This window comes from Battus philenor, unplaced genomic scaffold (assembly GCF_028537555.1).
Source record: "Battus philenor isolate CCGP_79_NKW_IND1 unplaced genomic scaffold, ilBatPhil1.0.hap1 SCAF_16, whole genome shotgun sequence".
In the NCBI taxonomy this organism is placed as follows: Eukaryota; Metazoa; Arthropoda; class Insecta; order Lepidoptera; family Papilionidae; genus Battus; species Battus philenor.
The window spans coordinates 7,946,034-7,971,513 of NW_027181678.1; the positions used below are offsets into that span (position 1 = coordinate 7,946,034).

A 25,480-nucleotide genomic window follows, 5' to 3' on the forward strand; every position below is an offset into this window, starting at 1 on the left:
CCAAAAATGTTATCTAGCTTAGTGTGTTCATATGTGTGTGTCGGCATGTTTGTTGTTGTATAGACATGCTTAAAATATTAAGTAAAAACCTTGATAACATACTTTGAAGAAAAGCGTTAAAATAAAGTAAAGTGAACACTGTTAAGAGAAAGATCAAGGATCAGTTTTATTGACACAAATTAAAAAATGACATTTTTTGGGGAAATTAATTAAAACTAGACGAATATTAAAACTAATACTTTTAATTTAGGATCACATGGTTAAGTTTTTCAACTCTATTTATTAAAATGATTAAAGATCTAATTCCAACCAGCAAACACCAGACAACGTCTGAAATGTTACCGAAATTTAAAATGTTTCTTAAATATTTGGTTCGCATTCAATTAATCCAATACTTTACTGGCATAATACAAACAAAACTAAATCTATTTATTGCATTTTATAACATAAATTTAATAATTATTTAAGGTATAAAACATTTCAGTATCCGAAAAAATTATTAATTAAAGGATGTAGTAAGAAGAACCGGTTATGTGCAGATTCCCATTTAATTAAAAACCACCGGTCTAACAGTTACGTTTTATTTACAATAGAATAACCATAAACCGCGTTAAACTATTATGACAAAACTCAACTTTGTTAATTTACATTTAAAAATTGGACGGAGAAAAGAAATTCCGACAGGGTCGGGAAGGTGAGGACCCCGTGCATTAAGCGCAGTCGCAGGCGCAGCGCTTGACGCGTTTCTCGCGGTGCAACAGCGCGTCTACGCTGCGCACGGAGCGAGGCTGCATGTCTGCAAAACGAATTTATGAATACATAGAATGCATTAGTAGAAAAATTTACGAATTCACAGACTTCATGAGTACACATAGTTCTGAGTACATATATAGTTCATGAGTACATGTAGTATAAACTCTAATAACAGTACATATAATTCAAAGTACTCTACGTTCAGAGTACATAGAGGTCGAAATTATGCCGAGTTCTGAGTACATAGAGTTCATAAATAAGTACACGGAGTTGATAAGTACACAAAGTTTATAAGCAGACAAATTTATGACTGCACAAGAATCTTTACTATTTACGTCATAATTCCAAGCCAAAACAATGTCTACTAATGATGTATTTAATCATGACTTCAGGTTTCAAAATTACGCGCAACATGTTAACAAACTTACAATGAGGCCTCTCATCAATATCTTGAGGAAGCAACAGCGAGGGCGGAGCACGGGGCACCTGCATCGTGGCTTCCTGCGGAATTTGGCGCTGCTCGACCTCAGCCTGACGTCTCTCAGCCTCGGCCTGCCGACGCTCAGCATCGGCCTGCGCCTGCGCCTGCACTTCGGCCTCCGCCTCGGCTTCCGCTGCAGCAGCCGCTAGAGTATTCACGATGGTCTTAACCTGAAACAATGTGACATGTATTATTATTGAACAAATTTAGATTGCGAATTTACTTACTACTTACTCTTGTTAAGATACTGTAAGACGAAGAAACAATGAAACCAATTAATAAATAAACATTACCTTTCATTAAATTATCGAAATGCAGTTCACAAAGTTTTTTAACCAGAGATACCTCTCTGGTTAAAAAACTTAATAAATTGTTTTTGTACATCTACATCGATCATCATCAGGATGTCGGGCTATAACATCCTTTAGTAGGAAAATTAGTAAGTGATAGTAGTAGTTTACAGCATGACTATTCCTTTATAATCTTTTTATGCTTGTAAAGACTTTAAAATATCTAGAAAATCACAAAACACTATCGGTGTTGAGATTTAATCGAATTGTAGCTTTCGCAAATGCCATAGTTGGTTACTAAACATAAATTAACTAAATAATTAACTCTTAAGAAATAAAAATGTTCAATAAATTTAACAAATAGTTTTCATTTACCTCCTGCAAATCGTTATCCATCTGTTGATCCCTGCGCTGGCTAGCAGCTGCGTCTTGTGCTGTGCGATGTATGATGTGCAGGTCTTCAGGTGTCAAATCCCAAGGCAGGTTCATTTGAACAGGTGTAGCCTCCATATGCATCTTCTGCTGATTTTTTTGAAGACAAACAAGAATATTTTTTTAAATACGTTAATAATATATTAAACACCTTGTTAAAAGTAATAAGACACAAGTACGGGAATGGTGAGGTTAGAAGACGGCACTCAAACTGTGACTTTTTTTGATTTATTTTATAAACATTTTCCTACTTTTGTCAACGCACTTATGAAATTAGTGCGTAAATAATGTAACTCTGGAAGTTTATTTACAATCTTTTATATTTACGTACTTCTCGATATAAGTTGCTGTAAGCTTTATTAAAAAATAACTAATTAATATTGAATATCAAGTTAAAATTTAATAATAACAAGAAATTTCCTCTTAAGCTCTCTGTGAGCACATATAATATTAGTAAGTTTGCTGTCATCGTTTCAGCTGTTAAGACTCCCACAGCTGGGCATTAGCCTCCCACAAAGATATTTTTCAGGAAATATATCATAATCGCCAGTTTTGGCTTGGGTTGGTGGATTCCAGTGTGGTACTATGGTACTCAGAGGATGGTGCTGCCCATCCTCTGGAAACTTATATATAAGCAATAACGATCCTATAAAATTAATGTCCAAAGTGTGATTTATAAAAGGTTCTGTCCCGAGAATCATAACTTCCATTTACCGTTGCAAGTCCCAGTCGCAGTAAAGAGCTGTGGGCTACCACTGATCTCAGTAAATTAGTAAAAATTTATATTTAAAAGATATCATATCACTGTTAGAGGTAATGACAAAAAGTCATTAAGTGTAAAGAAAATGTTTGCTTTTCTTTACTATTGAACTATTTCCCTATCGGTAATTAAGTGTCACTTCTAAAGTGATAATTCTAAATTGCGGAAAGTCTTATTTTTTATCCTAGATACTCTTGTCCAAACACCATTTCTCAAAAGTTTTCTAAACTAACAAGACAAAGTATTTACAGAATGGCAAACAGTAAGTCGATTCATCTACCCATTGTTTGGATGTAGAGAATTTTGCTAAAAAGCCAATTTGCACTTGCCCTATAAATATATAAAATAATGCGTCTTATTACAAGCAATTAACAGGAGACCCCGTGGCAGTGTCTTGTAGTGAATCAAGTCCAGCCAAGTTAATCTAAATGGGCTTTCCTATATACATACTCAAATGAGATAAACCTGATGTTAGAATCCAGAGATTAAGTTAATGTTAAATTTTAAGATTTAATTTATTTAATTTATTTCAAGGACTGGAGTAAAAGAGAGAGAATACAAGACTGAATAAATCTGAATTCAGTGGAACAAAATTCAAATTCGTTATAATATATTTTAATAAACATCACGTAATACTAAACATTTGTTAATTAAGTTATAGTTTCGTAGCTTTATGTCGTTAAACTGTTAATTAATTACAAATATTCTGAGAAATACATAAAAAATACAAAAGCACCGCCCTTCTTTTCTAAGGTATCACTAGAAACAGAACAATATTTAGCTGAGGCAAGTTCTATAAATTTCATACCACGTTCGTGCATGATACTATATTAAATCAAACTCATTAGTTACAAAATGCTCGCTTCGAGAAGCTTCCTCGTATAACAAGAGACTTAAGAGATATGAAAGGCTTCGTTCAAAGGTTGTTTCAATGCAAAACTAATTATGTTTCAGAACATTATAATCAAATAGATGATCTTTGTTGCATGACTACTAGAAATGGCTAGACGGTCTTTAAAACCTACGGGATCAATGTATCGTAGTAGCATACAGTGAACAGATTTATGTGAGTTTAACCACGTGATCTCTTAAGATCGGTAAAAAATGATTATAGTTGTCTGTTGTTTATTAATAAAACTTATCATTTGCAGCGTAAGTTAAAATTTACATGTTGAAGCTCGCTGGTAGACGCAGTGAGGGTAGGCCACGCACTTGGTGACCATCCACATAGTCAAAGTCGCGGAAAGTAGCTGAATGCGAGCAACGCAAAACCAGCCATCGTGGCGATCTTTGGGGGAGACGTATGTCTTGTAACGGGTATCTATCGGCTGATATGTTGATGAAGTTCAAGCTCACAACACCTTTCTTGTCTCGCGAGGAAATCCTGTGTGGGATACAGCCTTCGCAACAGTCTTCTGTTGCGGGGGCAACCTGACCCCTTCTGTCTACAACTTCCCGATCTTTTTTGACGTTTGTCAAAACTACGGAAATGCCTTCGCATGCCACCATTGTTTCAGTAACGGTGGTCCAGTTCCTTAAGATCAGTTCCCACCCGTTATCTTAAATACGCGAACCACCGTGGAGCTAGGACATAAATGCAGCAGATCACCTCGGATCCGCCGCCAAAGTTTTCTAAAGAGGGTAGTGGTTTCTAATAGTAATTATTACATAGCTACACCGAAAAATCGAACGCAGTGAATGCAATGGTTTCTATGTTAAAAGATATGTGTGGTTCACTAATAAGTTGATGATTACAAATCCCCAGCAGTGTACCACAAGTATTATGTTATTAAGCGTTACTAATTTAATTAAGCGCCAGTTCGTGTTCTTGAGGAAAAATTGACGTCTAGGTTATTCCTAGTTAAATTTTATTAATTTAACTTCATAACAATCTATAGTCCGTAAAACTATTTACTTAAGCAAATTTGTAATTACCAATATCACTTATCCAGTATAGCATGGGTGTGTCGTAAGGATTCCATTAACGGTACTGTTGATAAATTATGATATTGATTGTTACGAATATTACCCACAGTGTAGCATCATATATTTTTCATTGTAAAGGATTAGCAACGCGGTTGAATTGATTACAAGTACGTTAAGCTGTCACCAAAGAAATTGATTAACCCTGTTAGTCATAATCAGGGTATTGCATTGACATTTTATCAATGTTAATTATTGTACAGCAAATAATTATGTTAACAATAGCTAGCCTATATCGTCAAATTATATGATTACCGTATCGGAGTTATAATTTTCAGGTTAAACATTTATCAATTTATTATTTTCATCGTCGTCATTTCAGCTTATAAAAACCCACTGCAAGGCGTACGGTTCCCCTAAAGTTATCTATTGAGGGTATCTATGGTATATACAACAAGCGTCACGCTTTGCAGGCAGATTGGCGATTGTAATGTAGCTTATGCAGTGGACGTTTCTGCCCAATCTCTAAAAACTTGTTTGTGACTAGTGCCAACCTGTATAATTAATGCACAAAGTGTGTGTTATGTAAGATTGTATCTCGGAATCAAACCCGCGCGCGCGGAAACAAACACGATCACAAGTCTCAGGCGTCACCGCTGGGCTATATTATTTTAGTCTTATGTTATATTTAACTTAGGGTCATGTAATTCTGAGCACATAATAAATTTACAGTGTCAAGTTATTTTCACAAGAACTTAATTAAAAAATATATACATTAACATTAGAATCTTACTTCTGGCTGCTCTAATTCTTGAGTAGGCGCTGGCTGTGGCACGAATTGGTGAAGAACTGCAGGTTGCTGCAATGAAGAATAACAATTTAATCAAATTATATACAAAATTAAGATAAACTAAAAGGTAAAGACCTGTCCCGAGGTAAAGCTTAATTAATCTTTCTATAGATTATTTAATATTCCTGCTGATATACGTGGATTTCAGTTAGTTTAATAGAAAATATATTTTAAATGATATTTAGAGACAATAAGTCACCACAGTTGAAATCATGATCAACAAGGCTTAAATATTCATTAAAAATGTATACAATCTATGAAAGCAGTTTGCGATAACTATTGTAAGTCTAATCACTTCATCATTATTTCAACATTTCTTAGTACGTCGAAAGCAGAACATAGACCGGCCCAATAGATTTCCAATAGAACTGTAAGGAAGCCGCCTACTTACCAGCATATATTAGTAACAACCCTTTAAAAGAATATATTGTTTCTTCATCTTATTATTATCACCCGATAGAGGCTCACTGCAAAACGTAGGCCTCTCCCAAATAAGACCGATGACTGGTCCTGCGCTGCTCGCTTCCAGCGACTTCCTGCGGCCTACCCACGCCGCGTCTATCGGCTCGTGGTTGCCACTCGAGAACTATTCGGTCCCTACGGCCATAGGTTTCAGAATCGATGTGCCCCGCCCCCTGCCACTTTTAACGAGCAACTCTTCGAGCTACGTCGGGGACCTTGGTTCTTCTTAGACTCTCCATGAGGAGATCATCAAAAATGATTCTGATTCGATTTCGCAGCGTAACTGCGAGCCCACTCGCATTGTCTATTTATATTTTATTAACAAAACCTTCATTTAAAATATTTAAACTTACTACTTTCGTATTTATGTTCATTGAGAGAAACGTTTAATATTTACTAAGATCATATGTTAATAGACGACTGAGATCTGTAACCTCCAAAGTAACGCACTAGTGATTATATGATAAATCTTGCCTACTATTACAAATGTTATTCATTGCGAAGGTTAACCCTTATCTTTTTATTCTGCATGAGAACCTTTATGCAAAAATAAGTTTTGTTTAATTAAAGAGGTTTGCTATACCGGTTGATTGATTAAAGGCGGAAAAGCTTAAAAGGGGTGAGTGTAGCTATTTGCTGTCAAATAATGCGAGTTATTCTCTATCCTTAATTCAATGATTTTTGAAATAATAAATAGCATAATGATAGTATAAAGTAAAGCCCTTTTTAAAAATCGGGTCATTACATATTCAAATTAATTATAGTTTACTATCTGTCTCTGCAGACTTTGTTGTGCAAATAGTTATTGGCCTGTCGCATGCCAATATAAAATAAATTTTAGAGTGATCATTTTATATAGGATGATAGGAAGCAAGCCAAAAAACTTTAAAGCTTTTAGTTGATTAATGAGCTATACATTCACTCTTTCAAAACTATTAACTATTGTTCTTATATATTGTACAACATTTAAAAAAAGGTTTCACCATTTCCGTCTATTGACGTGGGACCAAGTACAATATAATATCCAGAGACTATAGCATTGGCAAAAATTTTAATTTGTAATAAGTTACTATAATTAAAAATTTCTATAGTAAAAAGCCAAAACCTTTGTTAGTGAATGATATTTATTTAAATATTAGACAAACAAAATAACTCTCAAAAGGTATTAAGTATGCGTCTACGGATTAACCAAAAATTTAAAACAAAACGAAATATATTACTGCGTATACACAAGTAGGAAAAACAGAATAGTTTACAAATATTCATGTTATTAAAACTTGTTATAGCTTTATCCGTGGATTCAAACAAACGACCCTGACTATTTCTGTAATGTTTATTTTTTTCTTATATCATGCCGTTTAATTAATAATATTATTCATACACTATTTAACATTTAAAACAAAATGTCACATGAAATTTATCAATAAACACAGACAATGAAGAGATACTAAACTAATCAAATTTTTATTGCTTTGTAATGGTGCATTGGTTATCTGAGAGAGGTTCAGGTCATCCCATTAAAGTATCGTGTGTAAAGTATATAACATATAATTTTTTAATAAACATATTTTCATCAATAGGATATAGATTTCCAGTAGACCCGCTTGGAAACAGCTTGCAATCACCGTCTTCCGACCATATTAGAAAGGTCGTCTGTACACCTTGTTGGTTGACATACGCCGCACTTGCCGATCCGTGATCTCCAGAACCTTAAGGCTCCTAAGGCCATTTGATCTGCGCGCCATCTGGCTTACCCGCTGCCACTTCTACTTAACAATCCGCTAGGCTACATCGATAACTTTCAATCGTTTATGGTTCTTCTCATTCCTGGTTCGATCCCGTAAAGAAACCCTGGGCATAGCCCTCTCCAAGGCTCGCTGAGTGACTTTGAGCTTGCCAGTGAGGCCCAAAGTGAAAAACTAGGTTTTAGTGTCGCAAGTCAACACTTGTAACACTCATTAATAGTAAACCTGCCCTTAGGCACTGACGGACATTGGGCGAGAAAATATTTCGTAATTCGTCGAAAGTAACATATTTTTATATTATGAGTAAAAATGGCTATAATAAATAACATGCTGCATACATATAAGTAATGATTTTTTCCCGTCAAACAGTCTAGAAAACCACCGTTAAAAATAAATTGTAGAAATAAAAAGACAATTAATTTTGCTTACTACCCTCATATTTTTAAAGAATGTGAAATAAGAATTAACCTGTGGTCTGGATTAAAACTCCACATCAATTCTAAGATTTAATAAGTAAAAAATACTGCATTCATGTTGATATAAGGACGGTAAAAACATAAGTAACCCATTACATCAAGCTTGTTCAAATTCTTGATTAAATAAAGTAGCGGAAGCATTTTATTATTTAAATTTATGTTTAGATAATTGAAACTAAATCACGAATTAATTTATGATTTCATAAGATATTTGGTTAGCATGAGCAGACATAATGTCAAACTATAATGTTAATACGTGTTTTATACAGATTTGACGTTATTTTATTTAAATATAAAATGTAGCATTTAGGTTAAAATACATGTGTGTATAAACCGTTGGTGCATCTTAAAACGTACTCAAACCAAGAGTCTAAAGTTCAGTATTTGATGGGCGTAAAGCGCTTTAGGTGACTTTATACGGACTAAAATAGACTTGTTAACGATGAAACTTGCATTAATATACATAAAATTGTAACAATATGGATATTCCTAGACATAATTAAGTTTAAAGCATGGAACCTTGCCCTAATGGGCTTAACAATTGTACGAGGGTATATATCTACTGCATATTATCATATCTTATTCAATATTATTACACTCTTTCATATTTGTGCTCGAAAATGTTTTTTTGGATGAACTAAAGATATAAATTTTTTCAAGAAAACTTGTCACCCAGCGATGGTTTTCTAATTACAGATTTAATTTATTAAAATAACAACATAATTAACATGGTAATTATGTTGTTATTTAATAATTTTTTTTATTTAATTAAATAAAAGTTATTTAATAAACTTAAGAAGCACCTCCAGTTTGACTAGTAGTTAATTCTTTCGATTAGCGTCGGTTCTTTTTGTTCTGTTATTATTTTGATTGCTACCATGAAAAAACCAAAATGATATATCGCTTTCGACCGTGGTTCCTTCGCTGCAGAAATTGCTGAAAAAATCAATGTTATTGACGATCACCAACTGCGAAGAATCTTACATTTTGTCTTTGTTTTTCCAAGTTTGTGCCTAATTTCTATCTAAAGTATATCTAGTGTAAGACCAGAGACATTGCAAAGTAACCGACGTAGTCCAGCGAATTAGCAAGTTGAAGTGACGGTAAGCAGGCAACATAGCAGATGGCCGCTGAAGCCTTAAGGTTCTCAAGTGGAGACCATGTAGCAACAAGAGTAGCGTTGTTTCATTTATTAAATATGATACAATATTCCTGAATTTAGCATATAATCACGGTAAATGCAACGTAGCACGTCTGTACACGATATGAACAGGCAGCCTTGTTAAGGTCGTCGGAAAATGCTCAGTGCAGACCGCTTGAAGTTCTATTGGAAATCTTCAGAGCAGGCCATGTCCAGCAGGGGACATGCTATGGCTGAAATGATGATGAAGATGATGCCATAAACATAAATTATAACGAAGTGCACTGCCCGCCAGCCTGAAAATAAATGCGCGTGTAGCAAACAATGCGAAACACAACTATCACCGTTAATTCACTAGTGTTTCATCCCTCCACGGGGCATCCTCAGAAGATGTTCCACCGACCAGTGTATATAAATAAATTATAACGTCTTGTCGAAAAGACCTCACCTCATTCTGTTCGCGTGGTTGCTGCTGTGGGGGCGGTGGAGGAGCGAAAGGTCCCATGGATTCTGGTGGTGGCGGCGGGGGCATGCTGTGTGGAGCTGGGATGGCAAACACGCGCTGCACATGTATACGCATCTCCCTTGGAATGTTCATTTGCTCTTCTGAATTTTCCCAAGGCATCTGTTGGGTAAAAAAAAAAATTAGTAAAAATATTACACTTACTGTTGCACTAATGGCAAGAATTAAATAAAAATGTATGCTATTATAATTCTATTTAGATACCTATGTCTAGCAGAAGATGTTCTCAGACTAGTGATAGTGATGTTTATGATGTTGCAGCGTCAAAGAAAGAACGCTCTGTATTACAGGGCGCTACAGTCAACGACATTTTTTGGCGTTTATTTATAATCGCTTATTCGAATACAATTTCGAGCGCCGAATAGAGTTTATACGCTAGAAATCGGACGAATGATTGGTGTAATACACCATATATATTACAACGGGCTTTCATTGTTCTAGCCAACGAAGAAAGATTGAGAAATGCACAGATAGTTACTCTACAATAATAAATAATAGTCTACCATTAAAGCAAATTTCAAATTATCATAAGAAAAAGATAGCTTATAATTAAGTAATAAAAATGGTAGTCAGTGCGTGAACTTCAAGTTTTTGTACCTTCCACAACATAAGCATTAAAAATTACAAAATGACACGCACGATATTGATATTATAGGTAAATTGTTTACATCTTTAATATTAAACCGGTGGAAGCTTAGTAGTTAATAACTGACTAGCGCATCAAGGCTTCCTTACAAGATATGTTTAATAATTGTAATGTCACAAAATGTATACTTTATTTCTTGATACCAATGTCATTAAATCAAATAAATTTCTAATGAAGGATTTCAAGTTGAAATGCTCAAAAAAACTGCATAGAAGAATTACATAAATATCAATACAAAACAGCGTGGTGACTAATGCAAGTAAATTTTGCTGAATTTTTAAAGAGAACTTTACAAACATGTAGCGATGATGTATTGGACGTGCGCTTTTTCTTGCTGGAACAGTATTCCTTCGTTGAAACTCGTAAGTTTTTGTAGTAGCAAAAAGATGTCTCCACAGAAATAATCTATCGTTTCAAAATATATGTACTATCTATTCTATATATAACTGCTTACAAACGGTGAAAAAAATTTAAACTGTGAAAAACCAGCATACCAAAAATGACAAGAAAATCATTTCTCCATTGTCACCATGCTCTTAGAAGTAACGTATATTTCAACAGTCAATAACAACGAAAATAAAAAAATACTTAGGGAAAAATACCATTCAAAATTATCCAAACTAATCAATACAGTTTTAAAAGTTATGTTATAAAAAATAATGTCGATAAAGATCAAAACAAAACTTAAGCAAATAACGCTTAAACTCGTTTAAACTATGGTGCGAACAAAGGATGTCACAAATTAGACATTTGCGGTATGAATAATGCATTCAATTGTGTACAAAAAACTGAATAGGACGTTTTATTTCTTTATCGTACTCCTAGATAATTCCATAGCAATTACAACGAAATGATCTTATTACCAAACCACGTATCAACTATAAATAATTCGATTATTCGCTGTAACTTCATAAAATCCTTCATAAACTGCAACTCTATACATCCTTTTATTTTTTTATTAAACAAACTAATTGTTTATTCTTAAAAAGATACAGTGATACCGTTGGTCAAACAAAGGATGCTATTGGGGATCAGATTTGGTTGCCGATTTATTAATATTCATACGATGGTGTCGTGATTAATGCGGAACAGTATAAAGACGCGGAAGATGGGACTTCATCGTATTGTCCATTAACCTTGGTGCTGCGTCGTTAGGTAAGCATTATATATTGAAAAATTTTACTCGAGAGACGTTGGCTGAATTATTACGTGTGAGTACATGTTCACGATACTCACTGCAGCCAACTACCATTTGTTTCACACGCAGCAAGACTTGGAATACGCCATAATAACCTGCCTACTGGAGAAAAATCTGAAATTATTATTTAACGTTGAGAACTTATTTATTAATAATATTTATAAATGATTAGAATTAAATTGCTCTTTTCAACAACATTATTTTAATTTTTTGGTCATAAAAAATCAACTGTTTAATTAAGACGAATCGATGGTTATATTACGAGCACGTATGTACCGGTAAAAACTTCAAAGTGAGATCTAATCAAAAAGTCAGACACTGCTCCAAACTCATTTCGACTTCATTTCGCTCTCGCAATTTACAACGTCTCAGATGTAAGATATAAAAGCCATTCACCCGTGGTACAAAAAATAACGTAATTGAATTTGACTTAATTAGATAATAAAGAAAAACAAAGTACTGGTAATTGAAAATAATTAAATAGTTTAAATAATTTACAAGCTGTTCTTCACAAGCATGTACCTACTATACCGTAAATATTTTTCGAGAAGATGAAATAAGGAACAATATTTTAAAGCTTACATTCATTCGTTTCGTAGTTGTTTCGTTGTTTTTAATAAAATCTTTCTAAGCATGATAAATGTATCGTACCTGTAGTTACGTAAAGGAGTGAAAACGATTTAAAATTATAATAATGCATATTTTAATTTTAAAACAGCTGCTGTCAATTATGATCCGTTATTATTTCCAACCCACTCACACTACATCGAAATCACCTGCGGACCACTATCACAGCAGACCACTATCTCCGGGGACGGGGCCGTTAACAGTATGTACATACAATCTTATGATTCCACCTCCTCTCTAAGTAACTCATAAAAATGTTTCAAAGTTTCATTAATATTTATCTCTAAAACCTGTTTGACTAATGCAATTTTTACAATCTTGTATAGAAAGCACAAAAGCAGCTCGTGATGACACGATTTTTAAAATGTAACTCGGATACATATGTAAATAAATGTGTAAGAAAATAATAACAAGTAAAATACTTATCTATTCGGTTTCTAAAACTTTTACCTAGATGGCGATTGCATTGGTTCTAATTAAAATCATCTTGCAAGAATTAAATGTTAAAATCCTTATTTTTTTCTAACTCATCCCTGTTAAGAAGCAAATGTTTATTCGATGAGTGGAAAATTAATTTCAAGTAAAAAAATAACAATTTTTTTACTCACTTCTGTTAACATTACATCTACGTAAATTCGAATACTACGGCGTAGTGTAAATGATCACGAAATGTTGTGGTCATTTCTAGTTTTGGACGATAAGCTAATAATATGCTATTTTTAACCTAAGTCAAATTTTATTCAGTACTAAAAAAAACTAAAAACAGATCGAAAAATGTTATGAGATAAGTTTATTTTTTAACTTCGAACCAATTTACCAAGATTTTAAGTTGAAAACGACTTGCCAAATGTCATAGAGCAATAGAGAAGAGTATGTCAGGCAAAAATATCAATGATGTTAAACGTATTAAAAGCAAAGCAACTGACATGTCAGCAAGACCCACAGATGGACAGGATACCTGATGTGAGACGCAAAATGAAAATGGAATCCGCAGTGAATGTGTGCCAGGGAAAGGTAAGCGAAATTGCAGAAGAGAATTCATCTAATGAAGAAGACAAAACTAACCATAATTCCACACTAGATAATAGTTAAAAAGCTTACCGAGATTTGTAACGTTCTTTAGATCTAGGTATTATTATTGAAATCAGAGTGGTACAAACAGTTATACTAATATTATTAGTCTACAAACAACTGTTAGTTTTACAATAAATGTATAATTATAAACTTTGATGTTATTAATAGTAGCTTAACAATATATGCAAATACCTAAAAATATTACAAATGCTTAACAACATATACAAATACTTAGAAAAAACGTAAACTACATTAGCATTTGTCATAATTACACCGTTAACAAATTATATTGAAGTAAACATGTAAAAACCTAATACATTTTTCATATTGCACGCACGCTAAATATTTTTTTTAATTCTCTATGGTAATCGTTGAAGAAATTGATATTACAAGTAAAAATTAATGTCCATAGTATACGTCCGCTTTCACCGACATCGAATATATCAGAAATTCTTTTCGATTTCTATATTATTAAAACTTTTTTACGGATGGACAAAAACATTCTTCATGTTTTTTTTTGTAATTAATACTTTTTTAATCATTTTAGCAAAAAACGTTGTTATATTCTCCAAACACACGCAATGCATTATTTGTATTTAAAAATGAATGAAAAACATATTCAAATAAAAACATAGTATTATTGACCAATAGTACCAATCGATTACACATTACCGGATAGCTATTAATATAGTCATACATTTAATAAATACTTAAATTAGCAGTAGATCAAGACAAATTTGTTTGAATTTTGCTATAAATAATGTTCCAGTCACATTAACACATAGATACTAATATGATTAACTTTACATGATTAGACCCAGACCATGAACACAGGCAACCGCACCCGCGTGATAGTCACCTTGTAATGTCGAGAGTTACTTAGACCTGTGTCGACTATTACAAGTGGAACAAGGTTCATGAGCGTTCATGTTTAGTTGTGCCCCAAAAATTATGATTATAGGATCGAATAACTAAATTAAACGATCGTAGTAGCGGTCAAACAAAGCGAACGCGAATGAGACATCGTAAGACTGCGAGTCGTCCTCGCATGTTCACATCACCGGCCAATACACTGAAGTTCAAGAGCGGCTTGGACATAAAGAAAACAAAAAATATCCAGTCAAATTAGGAACGAATGATATCGATCGTACGCATACATATATAAAAAGTGTGATGGGCGCGCGCAGCACAAACACTCGAGGCTCGCCGCAACATGCACGCGTTCCTCGCGCTTACCTTCGTGCTCGTGGCGCCAATTTTGGCCGCCCCGAGCGAGCGATTCGGCTATGAAAGAGAAATCGATAACATCAGATACAACCAAGTGCCTAAGCTCTTCAATTTCGTACTCAGTGAAGATTATCTAAACTCATTAAGGACCAAAGGAAAATTGATTACAAAAGTAAGACCAGAAGAAGCGTTAGCCGCTGATAATGTGATACTTGAATCAAACGTAGTGAAAATAGTTAGTCCTTCTAAGTTAAGAGAAAGCGATGGAGTTGAATTAGTGCGACAGCGACGAGGATATAACCTGGAGAATGTGAGGGTACCAGCACGATACCCGTATTTACCGGTGCCGAGGTACAACAGACTTCGCCGTTGGGGCTAGTGGCCGCGAGCCTTAGGCCGAGACGCTATCAAATGTCAAGGCTACAGTGGCATTGTTCAAGAAGGCTGCTTCACAACTTTTGTGTGTACATTACAAACGAACTTCATGTTATTTGTTTGAAATGTCTGTGATAGGACGCTCATTTTATGCCCTTGCTCATTCAGTATAAGAGCAAATAAAAAAAGTGTTTGTAAATAAAGGAAGTAGTAATTGACGTGTTTACAATTTTTTTAGAAATTCGTCATATTCGTTTATATGTAACGAAAATTACAATTTTATTTAATTTTGTAGATAAAATCTGGTTTTTATTTAAACAAAATCTAATTGCATATATTACGAAACACAGTGTGTAAAAGTATAAATATACATACATGTACATGTATATAGATACCTGACATGTTTGTGCTTAGATTTAATGATAATAAATAAAATTTATGTATAATGTATAACTTGTATAAATCAATTATATTTCCTAAATTTTCATTTATTCATGACCAAAAACAAATATCGCAACTTTCTTTAAACTACTGTCACATCTGTTATCTCGGCATAATTGAACGAAAACTTATTAATTTATTCTTAAATATTCTTAGAAAAAAAACTCTGTATGGTCCGTGAGAATTAAGGACGTTAATTATTCAATACGATGGAAAATTGTCCTGACCTTTTTATACCAGCAAAAAAGTACATCTACACGCATTGTTTATAATTACAAAACTGTACAATACTAGAAACATTCAGACTATTGCGTGTAGGCACGAACGATGTGATACTTTATAAACATAAGAACAACTAGACCTTATCATGTTGTAAGGAAAAATCGTAATGTAATGTAGATATTCCAGTTTCAAAAAGTGCTGTTGTTCCACGAGATCAGTGAACATTTATCAGTCGACTTCCATCAAAACAAACAAATCTGACATTAGTGACTCCTTTATCAGTTTCAATTTTTTAACACCTCCAATTATCTAGAGAATAATAATTTAAAATTGATTGACGTAAAAATATTACCGTGCAAGTTTAATGTTAAACGTTAAAAGTGAAGTACCTAATGTTTAAGTTATAAATTAAAACCTTGAAGTATGAAATTTCATCTAACAATTGTTTAAAGAGTTAAGCAATACAAAGAGTATTAATTAATTAAAAATTATGTGGACAAGGCCACAATGCATCAATTATGCTTTACTAACTGTATCGTACAATTCATATACAACCTGAATTATTGAAGGTTTAGTTTGCATTAATTTATTTAATGCTGAGCTTAAGGTGGAACTAAAAGTTTTTAAATTACTTAATATTTACTTCTTTTTTCAAAAAATAAACGCTATATAGCATGGGCGCACATTTTCGAATCTAGCGGGTTAGTTTTGCACATGATATGATTTGCACTAATCTCATCTCATCTAAATCTTAGCCGTTATACTCACGAATACTGTAATGTTACAAAACTTAGGCCGGTATATATATTTCAACTTAAGAACAAGACATTTTTCTCCTTTAATCAATTTTTATTTTTTATTACACAATTAAAAATGTTTGCATAGTCTTTCACTTTGCTGTGTATTTCAAAAATGTAACACTTGTTTAATGAAATATAATAAATTATTACATAAAGAGTCTTTCTAGCTTTAGAGCTCCTTTATAAAACCAATTTCTCCGTTGAAATTATTAAATCTTAATAAGTATACACCATTCGCTTTTTAATAAATAACATGCATGTAAAGAATTAACATCTAGTACAGTTAGTCTATATAGGATGAGCAATGATCTGAGTTGGCCCACTAACATCGTATTATTTCTTATATTCACTCACGACTGTACCGTTATGTGCCTACACTCATCTGGGCCAGCTCTTGTTGAATACAATGTTAATTCAATACCGTTAATGATTAGTCAAACAAATCGTGAACCCCTCTCACATTGAATTGTAATCTTTGTAAATTTAGCAGCCGTTTCCTAATAGAACCAGTAAATAAAATTTTGTTGGAATTTAAAGCTATAAGTTATTTCTATAAGCTGTACAAAGCTATGAGTTATAGTTAAAATTAACTTTAAAAAAAAAGTTGAATTTAAGAAGCTATAATATATTTAGTTTCACACTAAATTTTCATATTAGCCAGCCTCTACCCAAAAATTATGTTTGTTATGGGTTCATATAAAAACTAATTATTTACCTTATATCAATTTAAACGAAAATTCAATCATATAAGTGATATTTTTACATTAAATATTGCTTAATTTTGTAAATTATTAAAAAAACTGTTAACTCTTTGAACAATTTCTTAACATAACTCTATCACTAGCGTAGATATTCCTAAAGGTAACATTTTTTATGTCAATGCTTTTTTCTATTAATTTTTATGTATTTTTTTAATATATTTTCCATTGTGCGTATATGATTTAATGATATGATACTAATATCATTATAGTTGTAAAAGAAATAATATTTTTTATAAAAGTTGGTAATGTGTCTTTACAGGCTTTTAATAGTTTCACCATAGGCATCATCATAACAGTATTATAAGACTCCGAAAGTCAAATTAAATACTAATAACCAAAATAAGATATGTCAGAGACACGAAACATGGTAAGGCACAGTTATATGGTTCACTCCGTCATAGGTGATCAAAATATCCGATGCAATACGAATGATTTCGAACTGTATAAGCACTCCAACTTTTGGTCACAATGTACATGTATTGAACTTTGCAGAGTGCATTCAGTCGCTCGTACGTGTCTCGAATCGTATATTCTTTATGGAATCATATATCTATGTTCTAAAATATGAAATGACGAGAAACGTTACGAGATTTGCCTCAATCTCTTCTTCTATTTCATAAAAAATGCTATAGGTATTAGTTTATCAAATATTACTAATAAACCTTCGAATTATAAATCCGGATATCCGTAGACGAACGAAACCCACCGATATAATCCAGTGGATAAAGAAGTGTGTAATGGTAATATTGCAAATCTATAGAGAAGCCCTATGTTCAGCTGTGGATATGGGTTTTTACTCAATTCAATTATGTTTACCTATTTTTTAGTGCGAATACACTGTCGTTTTCTTAATCAGTTTTATTATCTACACATTAGACCTGCGCATATCTTCATCGTCGAGCACTTTAAATGAAAAAATCTATTACATCATAGCATTTTTATTAAAGTTTTTGTCGATACCAACATGTTTTTGCTTTGTATTTTAAACGATGACTCATTGATGCTAACTATTGATAATTTCAATCTGTCGAACACTGTTATTGATAGATACATTTATATAGTATACCTCAACTAAAAATGATGACTATAGAGAAAACGATTTTTTAATTTTGACATTAAGAAGTTCTAGTATTGTAAGAAATATTTTACTTTTTAACTACATTTAAGCCTTCTTCGCCCCATAAGGCTGTAGCAAGTTTAATATTAAAGAACAACTTAAACAAAAGACTATTCAGGAATTGAGAAGTAAATTTAAAACTAATTTTCTATCAGGTTAAACATTTGTTGTTTATTTTTTTCAGTACTGGAGTTGTTTTTCATTCTAATTAAAACATACACGGTTATTACCGTACGAAAGTCGAATTCTGTGTAACGGGCGCTTTGTGAATGTATAATTAACGGTCAACTAAAACTAGGTACGAACATTCGCATGTTACACGAATGTGCCGAGAATACTGGTATCCAACAGACAATTAGTGAAAAAATCGAGTAACGACGAGTTATTTCAATATTATGAAATTTGCAGTTTACCTTAAATATAAATACAATGAAGGTTATTTACTAATTTTAAGCAAAGCAATATGACGTAAGAATTAACTACGTTCCCATTGCTTTTTAAGTTACCCGAATAAATAAATAAAATTAAAAGTACCAGAAAATATTGAACGAGCGGTGGTCAAAACCGGATTATAATTGCATAAGCTCGTGTGCATTCTGACTGTGGAGTCAAAGTGGGGGCAATGACCCAACGAACCTGACTTTTCGTGGAGCGTAATGTTTTGCAAATTAAAACTCAATCAAGTAGTATTACTACATAAAAAAAATATTTTAAAGCTTATAATTTATTTTTAAATAACTATGACTAAAGTTATAAGTACAATATCACAAAAATAAATTTCTTTAGCGTATGAAATCTTTAAGTTTAGAATATTTCCAAACAAAGAGGCTTATTAAGAAGTTGTACGTGCATTGAATATTCATACGATACAAAACCGCAGAATAGCAAAGAGAAATACATTAAAAATTATAGTTATATAGTCACCTTCACAGAGTATTACCGCAAGAACATCGCCGTAAAGCAGCTGAAGCAATCCAAAAGAGACATAAGTTACAATTTTTTTTATTCACATAGTAAAAAGGCGAGCATACACTTGACAGTAAAAACTATAGTTTGCTCTTATCAACAGGGTTTTCAAAGGTCTATTATAATTCGAGCATTTAGCAACCCATCAAGATAGCTTATAGTTAGCTATAACGCCTTACATATACCTATTTAGATCACTAAACCGAATGCTCATGCACTCTTTATTCTCGACGAGAATTATAGACCTTGAATGGCCTATAATTTTTAATTTTAGTTGTTTGTTAATAAATCAGTATATTACCTGTTAACACTATTACATTAGGTAGGGAAAAAGTCTTTTCACAAATAGTACATAAAGACGGGTATTAAAACCTATTTTGCTGTACTATTAGTTTCTGACTGGTTTTGGTGACATTAAAAAGGTCAAAAGAACTCTTACTCTTAAATTTCTACCTGTTATGGTCACCGCAGAACTTTTTGGACAAATGTCGGGTTAACAAGTGGGGTTTGCCAAAACTACTTGTAGCGTATTTTTTATCGACTACCTACAAGATGACAAAAGTAATCAAGCAACATGGCGTCTATATACTGTAGTTATTAATATGTTTTTTATATAAATTTTTAAAGTTTTTTAAATAAATTGCGAACGTAGTTTTTTCCCAACCTTAAAAATCGCACGTTTATAACTATAAGCGTTTCCATTAACATTAATATTGTTGGTTTCTTTTTCGTTGCAATTAAATGTACTAAAACAGTTTTAAAGACTTGAAATAACGAGTTACGGTGAACGTCAGAATTACGTTATCGTTGTGTCGGGTAGAGGTCCATTAAATAATTTAGACTGTCAAGGGAAGGTTTTTAACAAGGTAATCGGAGCAACTAAAATTTGTCAAACACTTAGGTAAAGTTGTTACGTAAATTATTTTAGCAGACTTAGAGAATATTTAATAACACTGTCACCTTTTACGTCAAATGGAATTTTAATTTATATACCTGTATTTACTTACTTGTTTTAATACCGCATTAAAAAGTTTATTCAAAGTATTGGTATTGTCATTCATGTTTTAAGTATATATTGTTGTTTCATCATATAATAATGTTTGTTGTATCAAATACAGCTTGTTTTCAAATTAGAAAAGATGTGTTCATGCTAATTCGACTGTTTCAGTTTTAACCTTTTTTTATTAATTCTTCCACCATAAGTTTTTATGTAAATTATTCATTGTGAAATACAATTAATTTCAATAACTTACATCGGTATAAATCCCGTGTTAACTTTCACTTTAACTAGTGCCAAATTACAAATTAAAAATTCTTATTTTTTAAAAAACATGAACAGTTATTATTAAAGTATTCTACTATTTTAGTACATAAATACAACAAGGATAAAGTATTAAAATGCCTATGTTCAGCTGTGGATGTCTTGCGAAATCATGATGAAATGACTAGGATATGTCCATATAATCACTAATAATCTTGAACGATCTTTATCAACAGAATTTCAATTGAATCAAGAATTTTTAAAAATTAATTAAAAACTAAATTGTGGTTTACATTTTATGACACAAATTGTTTAAAGTTTCATAACGATGTATATTTAAATTTACACCAAACGGTATTTCTGAATGTATACACTAGTTATTTTATTTGCAGGACATCATAGCTAATGAAATTACTAACCTTATGAGAAGCACAAATTTATGACCCAAGATAACTGCAGAGCCGAAGAGTTTGTATCTGAAAACCTGTTTACTTATGTACGCTAATTAACACAAAATTGAATCACTTAATGACTTTTTAAAAAAAATATCTTACGAATTTATCATGTCGGAAGGAAAAAAAACGTGTCAAACTAGTGTAGTTTACTTAATTTTATCTCCGGATTGTATCTTATATGACTACATTTATGCAGTAGAAGTGATGTGATAATAAATTGATTGCACTCTCGCGAATAACAATTATAAACAAACATTCACTACACTACAAGTGAGAGATTACCTACTTTCTCATTTGAAAATTTATTTATTTTGACACAAGGTGTGCATTTAAGATATTTACAGTCAGAAAAGACATTCAGTACGTAAGTTGTTGACAATAGAAATAATGAGAATACTTGTAGTTTGGAAAGTAAAGCTCTGCAGAGAAAGTAATTTCGTAAATTATTATAAAAAGCGTTAGTGCTCTGGAAATTGCCGGTTAAATAGACATCTCTTTATGTGGCATCAATATTTATATATTGTGTCTCTTGATGTTAATCCTGCCAGCTCAGAGGGTTTTTCAGGTTCATCAAAACTGTGCCGCCTCTTTCTGATTTTGGAGGAGGAAGGCGAGATGCGATCGCTATTAAGCCATTTGGGTGTGTCGAGGCTGATTTAAAATCATTCTTTTAGCAAGCCCGAAAAAATTCCTGGACAAAAACATGCAATAAAATTAAGTCTGAATGGGTAAAACATCTGAATCATGTTCGCGATTGCCTTTAATAGTTTTATTGAGAATATCTTTAATGTATTATTTCGAATGAACAGTGATTTTAGAAGAGTCACTTCCAGTTCAATATTTATTTTGGATTAATTACACTACTTTAAATTTTGTATGTATTGTTTATAAGCAAATATTTCTAAGTCCAAAGCGGTTACAATTTCTTGGTGGTCAGTATTTAAGTACCACTTAAAAATGTTTTTAACACGGAATGGGCTATTGGTAATATACTTTTAGAATCCTTATCTAAAATCGAAATAAGTTTATTGGTTGATAGAAAAGCGAACCTGCGATTCGAAAAAAGGATTGACGGCTTTTTCTGATATATAATATCAAACATTGGAAACTAAGTCGCAATTAAAAGTTAAGCATGTTAATATATTTAGTGATCAAATTTTGTTGTTGGTTATTTTGAATGATTACAAAATTTGGTGCAGAATTTACATAAATTTTAACATATGGTTCTGTATTAAAGAATTAATCAGAAATTTCCGCATCAATTAAAACAAAAAAATATCAAAGACAGGTTTGTCATGCATCAGTTTATCCTAATTATCATTTCATGTTCTACTTAATAACATAAAATGTTACCATATTGTACTTCCAATGTTTTTTTCGTCATTTTTTTTTGTTTTTATTTTTATGCGGGTTTTGCATAAAGTGATTAAAATGTGGACACCAAACGGTTAATACCATTTCAACTCTCTAAAGAACTAGCGAGCAAATTAGTTTTTTACACTGTCAAGTATTATCGTCATTATTATAACAGCCGATAGATGCCCATTGCAACTCAAAAGCTTAAAAATAAAGATCGCCACGATGACCGCTCTCTAGCATTCGGTGACTTCCCAAAACCTTAACTATGTCATCGGTCTACCTTGTGGTTACTGTACATAATACAAGTAAATAATCATTTGTTAAGCCAGTCCACTTGATGGGAGGCCGACTCACCTACTACTACTAGGTAATAAAAACAACAGATTTAAATGTTAGGTTTGGCGAAAGGAAAAAAACCTATTTTTATTTTTTCATTTAGTTTGAAATATTAAGCAGTAATTTTGTAACATTTGTTTTCGAGGGCCAAAAGATAAATTTGATAAAATCACTGGATTAAATATAGAATGTATTCTAATATTCTTATATAAATACAATTTTACTATTTGTTTATCTTTATAGTCGTAACTTAAATTATTGATGGTAACTTGGTAGTAACATAATTATACATAAAATAAAGATTTGATTTACTTTTCTGAAATATACTTGTCATGTCCTTCAATTCTATAAAACAGATTTAAAAAAAATACCGGAACTTTTTTTTACTTTTTGTTTTTTGTTGGTAAAATATAGTGATGTTTATGGATCAGATCGTTATCTAATGTCAGGTTATCAGACAAGCGACACCAACCCCCAGTGATTTATGTTAATACAATAGACGAAAACTGCTACTGCTTCTGATAGCCACTTAATCGATTCGCTAATAATGATGCGTTGCTACATAGAATTTATATTACAATATATTGAACAACACCACAACTGTTTTGTTTCGTAGGTGAATTAATGATAGTATGTCTCATTAACTACGTAACCTTTAAATTTCACTACCATATGGCAGCATATTTGTTTTACAGCAGAGCTAAAAGCGTTAGTGGCACCATCAAAGAGGCGAAGTTGGATTTAAAAATATACCAACTGCGTAGCGGGACAGGTGTGCTGGTAGAATATAGATAGAAGATTTTAAGAACAGATCAAAAAGTGTATAAAAACTGAAGCAAGTTTATAATTACTTTTTTAAGATGTAAAATTTAAAATCGCTAAACGCCGTCGTCATTTTGACATTTAAAATCAAAAACTGTTAATATTAAATATTTTACATAATAATATAATAAATAACAAATAATCATTATTTAAACGATTAATTAATGAATTACTTCAATGTAGCTTTAAAATTACCTACAAAACTAATTCAGATCTAATTTTGGAAAGTTTCAAATTTAGTGATAGAACTGAATCTGTAATCTCGGATCCATGATGAGTCTATTCCATACTAGAATGTTTTAATAAACACGGGAGGACAAAGGAAGAGCAGTTCGCGCCCGCTTTGGTAAAACGGACGGAATGTGTGACGTTGTATTTGTTTTACCGTAGAAGCCGCCGAGGCGGTCAAAATCAGCTAAAAAGCCCAGAGCAACCAACTATCGTTTTGCAATGCAAGGACAGAGCGTCTTCTCTTTCTGCAGCAACGGACACTCTGTGGTTCGAGTTGCTTTTTGATTAAATTGTTCAGGTTGAATACAGGACGCTACCTCTCACTTATTTACTCTATATTTGTCATTCCCGGACTTGTGGAAAAGCATAGAGTACTAATAAATTTAAAAAAACAATTACGTGATAACCAACTACTTAATGTTTCTCTCAAATAAAAAAGGCACTCGATATATGGAAGCTAGAGGTGTATTATCATACAAGAAAGATAGGATAGTCTTCCTTGTAGTGGAAAATACATAAATCGTTTATCTTTTTTTAACCATAAAAAATTTATCGCATAACTAAAAAGCGGTAAATTTTAATCATTTTTCAATGTTTATGACATGAATGAAAATCCTAATTCCGTATAGGATTTATATTGGTGATGCTTTTTACAAAATCTTTGTATTTTAACGATAATAGTGTAATGTGTTAAATCACTATTTTTTATATTTGAAAGTAAGTAGAGCTAGTATAACTTTGCCTAATATTTAGTGATAAGAATCGAACGTGAAACATTTTACTGACTGAATTACCTAGTGAGGTTTGCAGCTATGGTGGGCTCAAACCAAATTTGTTTAGTCCTTACAGTTAAGCAACAGAAATAGGCTACCGTTTCTCATTACAATCTCTTTTTTATTTTATGAATGATTTATATTTCTAAATATGCCAAACCGACATATTTTTTATCAATCGAAAAATCATCGGCATATTAATAAACTGTATTTTACATTCTTCTGCATTTCACTAACTTACATAAGCGTACAAAAGTAGCCAACATAACCCAGGATATTGGTAGAAATGAAGGAGTGGCAGTGGGCAAACTAAGAAGCGCGTAGAACGATGGCCGCTAAAGCCTTAAAATTTTAGAGTAAAGACCACAAATTAGCAAGTACGGAAAGATGTCCACCCTTAAGAGGTGATGTCAGAATGCAGGTTGCTTGCAATAGATATTAATGTAAGTCAGAGGCCTATTTTCAACTGTTGACATCCTACAACTGAAATAATGGAGATGATGAATTTACTTCAATCATTAAGCTTCGCTAAGGAAACATGATTAGTAAAGTTTTATACATATACACATATCAAATAGAACTTTATCGTTATTGAAAATATTTAATAATGAAATAAATATTATATTTAATAATAAATAAATTTGGTACCATCATTGATAAATAAAAAAAATTATGAAGTGAAAAATACTACTTACCGATAGTGGATATGGAGCGGGTCGACGTCCCATTGATAGGAAAGGTGACATACGAGGTTCAGGGGCTGGCATTACTGTGCGCTCGGGCTGCGGTTGTGGTTGGGGCTGCGGTCTGATCGGCAGGCGCACAGGCCCGGCCAACGGGAACGCGAACACCTGTGACTGTGGCTCCGGGAACACCGGCATTTGTCTGCGACAAAATTATACGATTATTTAAATGAGCCGTAAATTAAAACTTTACTGGCTGTTTATAATTGG

General features: G+C 32.5%; 2 protein-coding genes across 3 annotated transcripts in view; one reads left to right on the forward strand and one right to left on the reverse strand.

Annotated features, from left to right (window-relative positions):
* Window positions 1-529: 529 nt before the first annotated feature.
* LOC137919178 (pinin-like) overlaps window positions 530-25,480 on the reverse strand; it is a 48,746-nt gene continuing 23,795 nt past the window's right edge. The window contains exons 6-11 of one of the 2 annotated variants that reach the window (XM_068762167.1): window positions 25,223-25,412; window positions 9,762-9,938; window positions 5,433-5,498; window positions 1,900-2,043; window positions 1,182-1,404; window positions 530-796 (exon numbers count right to left, since the gene is read on the reverse strand). In XM_068762167.1, coding sequence (XP_068618268.1) covers window positions 711-796; window positions 1,182-1,404; window positions 1,900-2,043; window positions 5,433-5,498; window positions 9,762-9,938; window positions 25,223-25,412 — 886 coding nt within the window. In that variant the 3' untranslated portion in view covers window positions 530-710. Of the gene's footprint in view, window positions 797-1,181; window positions 1,405-1,899; window positions 2,047-5,432; window positions 5,499-9,761; window positions 9,939-25,222; window positions 25,413-25,480 lie in introns of both variants that reach the window. The other variant, XM_068762166.1, reaches the window with a different exon arrangement.
* LOC137919467 (uncharacterized) lies at window positions 14,282-15,280 on the forward strand. The gene has a single exon (XM_068762553.1). It carries the CDS (start codon window positions 14,595-14,597, stop codon window positions 14,985-14,987), a length of 393 nt encoding a protein of 130 aa, XP_068618654.1. The 5' UTR covers window positions 14,282-14,594; the 3' UTR covers window positions 14,988-15,280.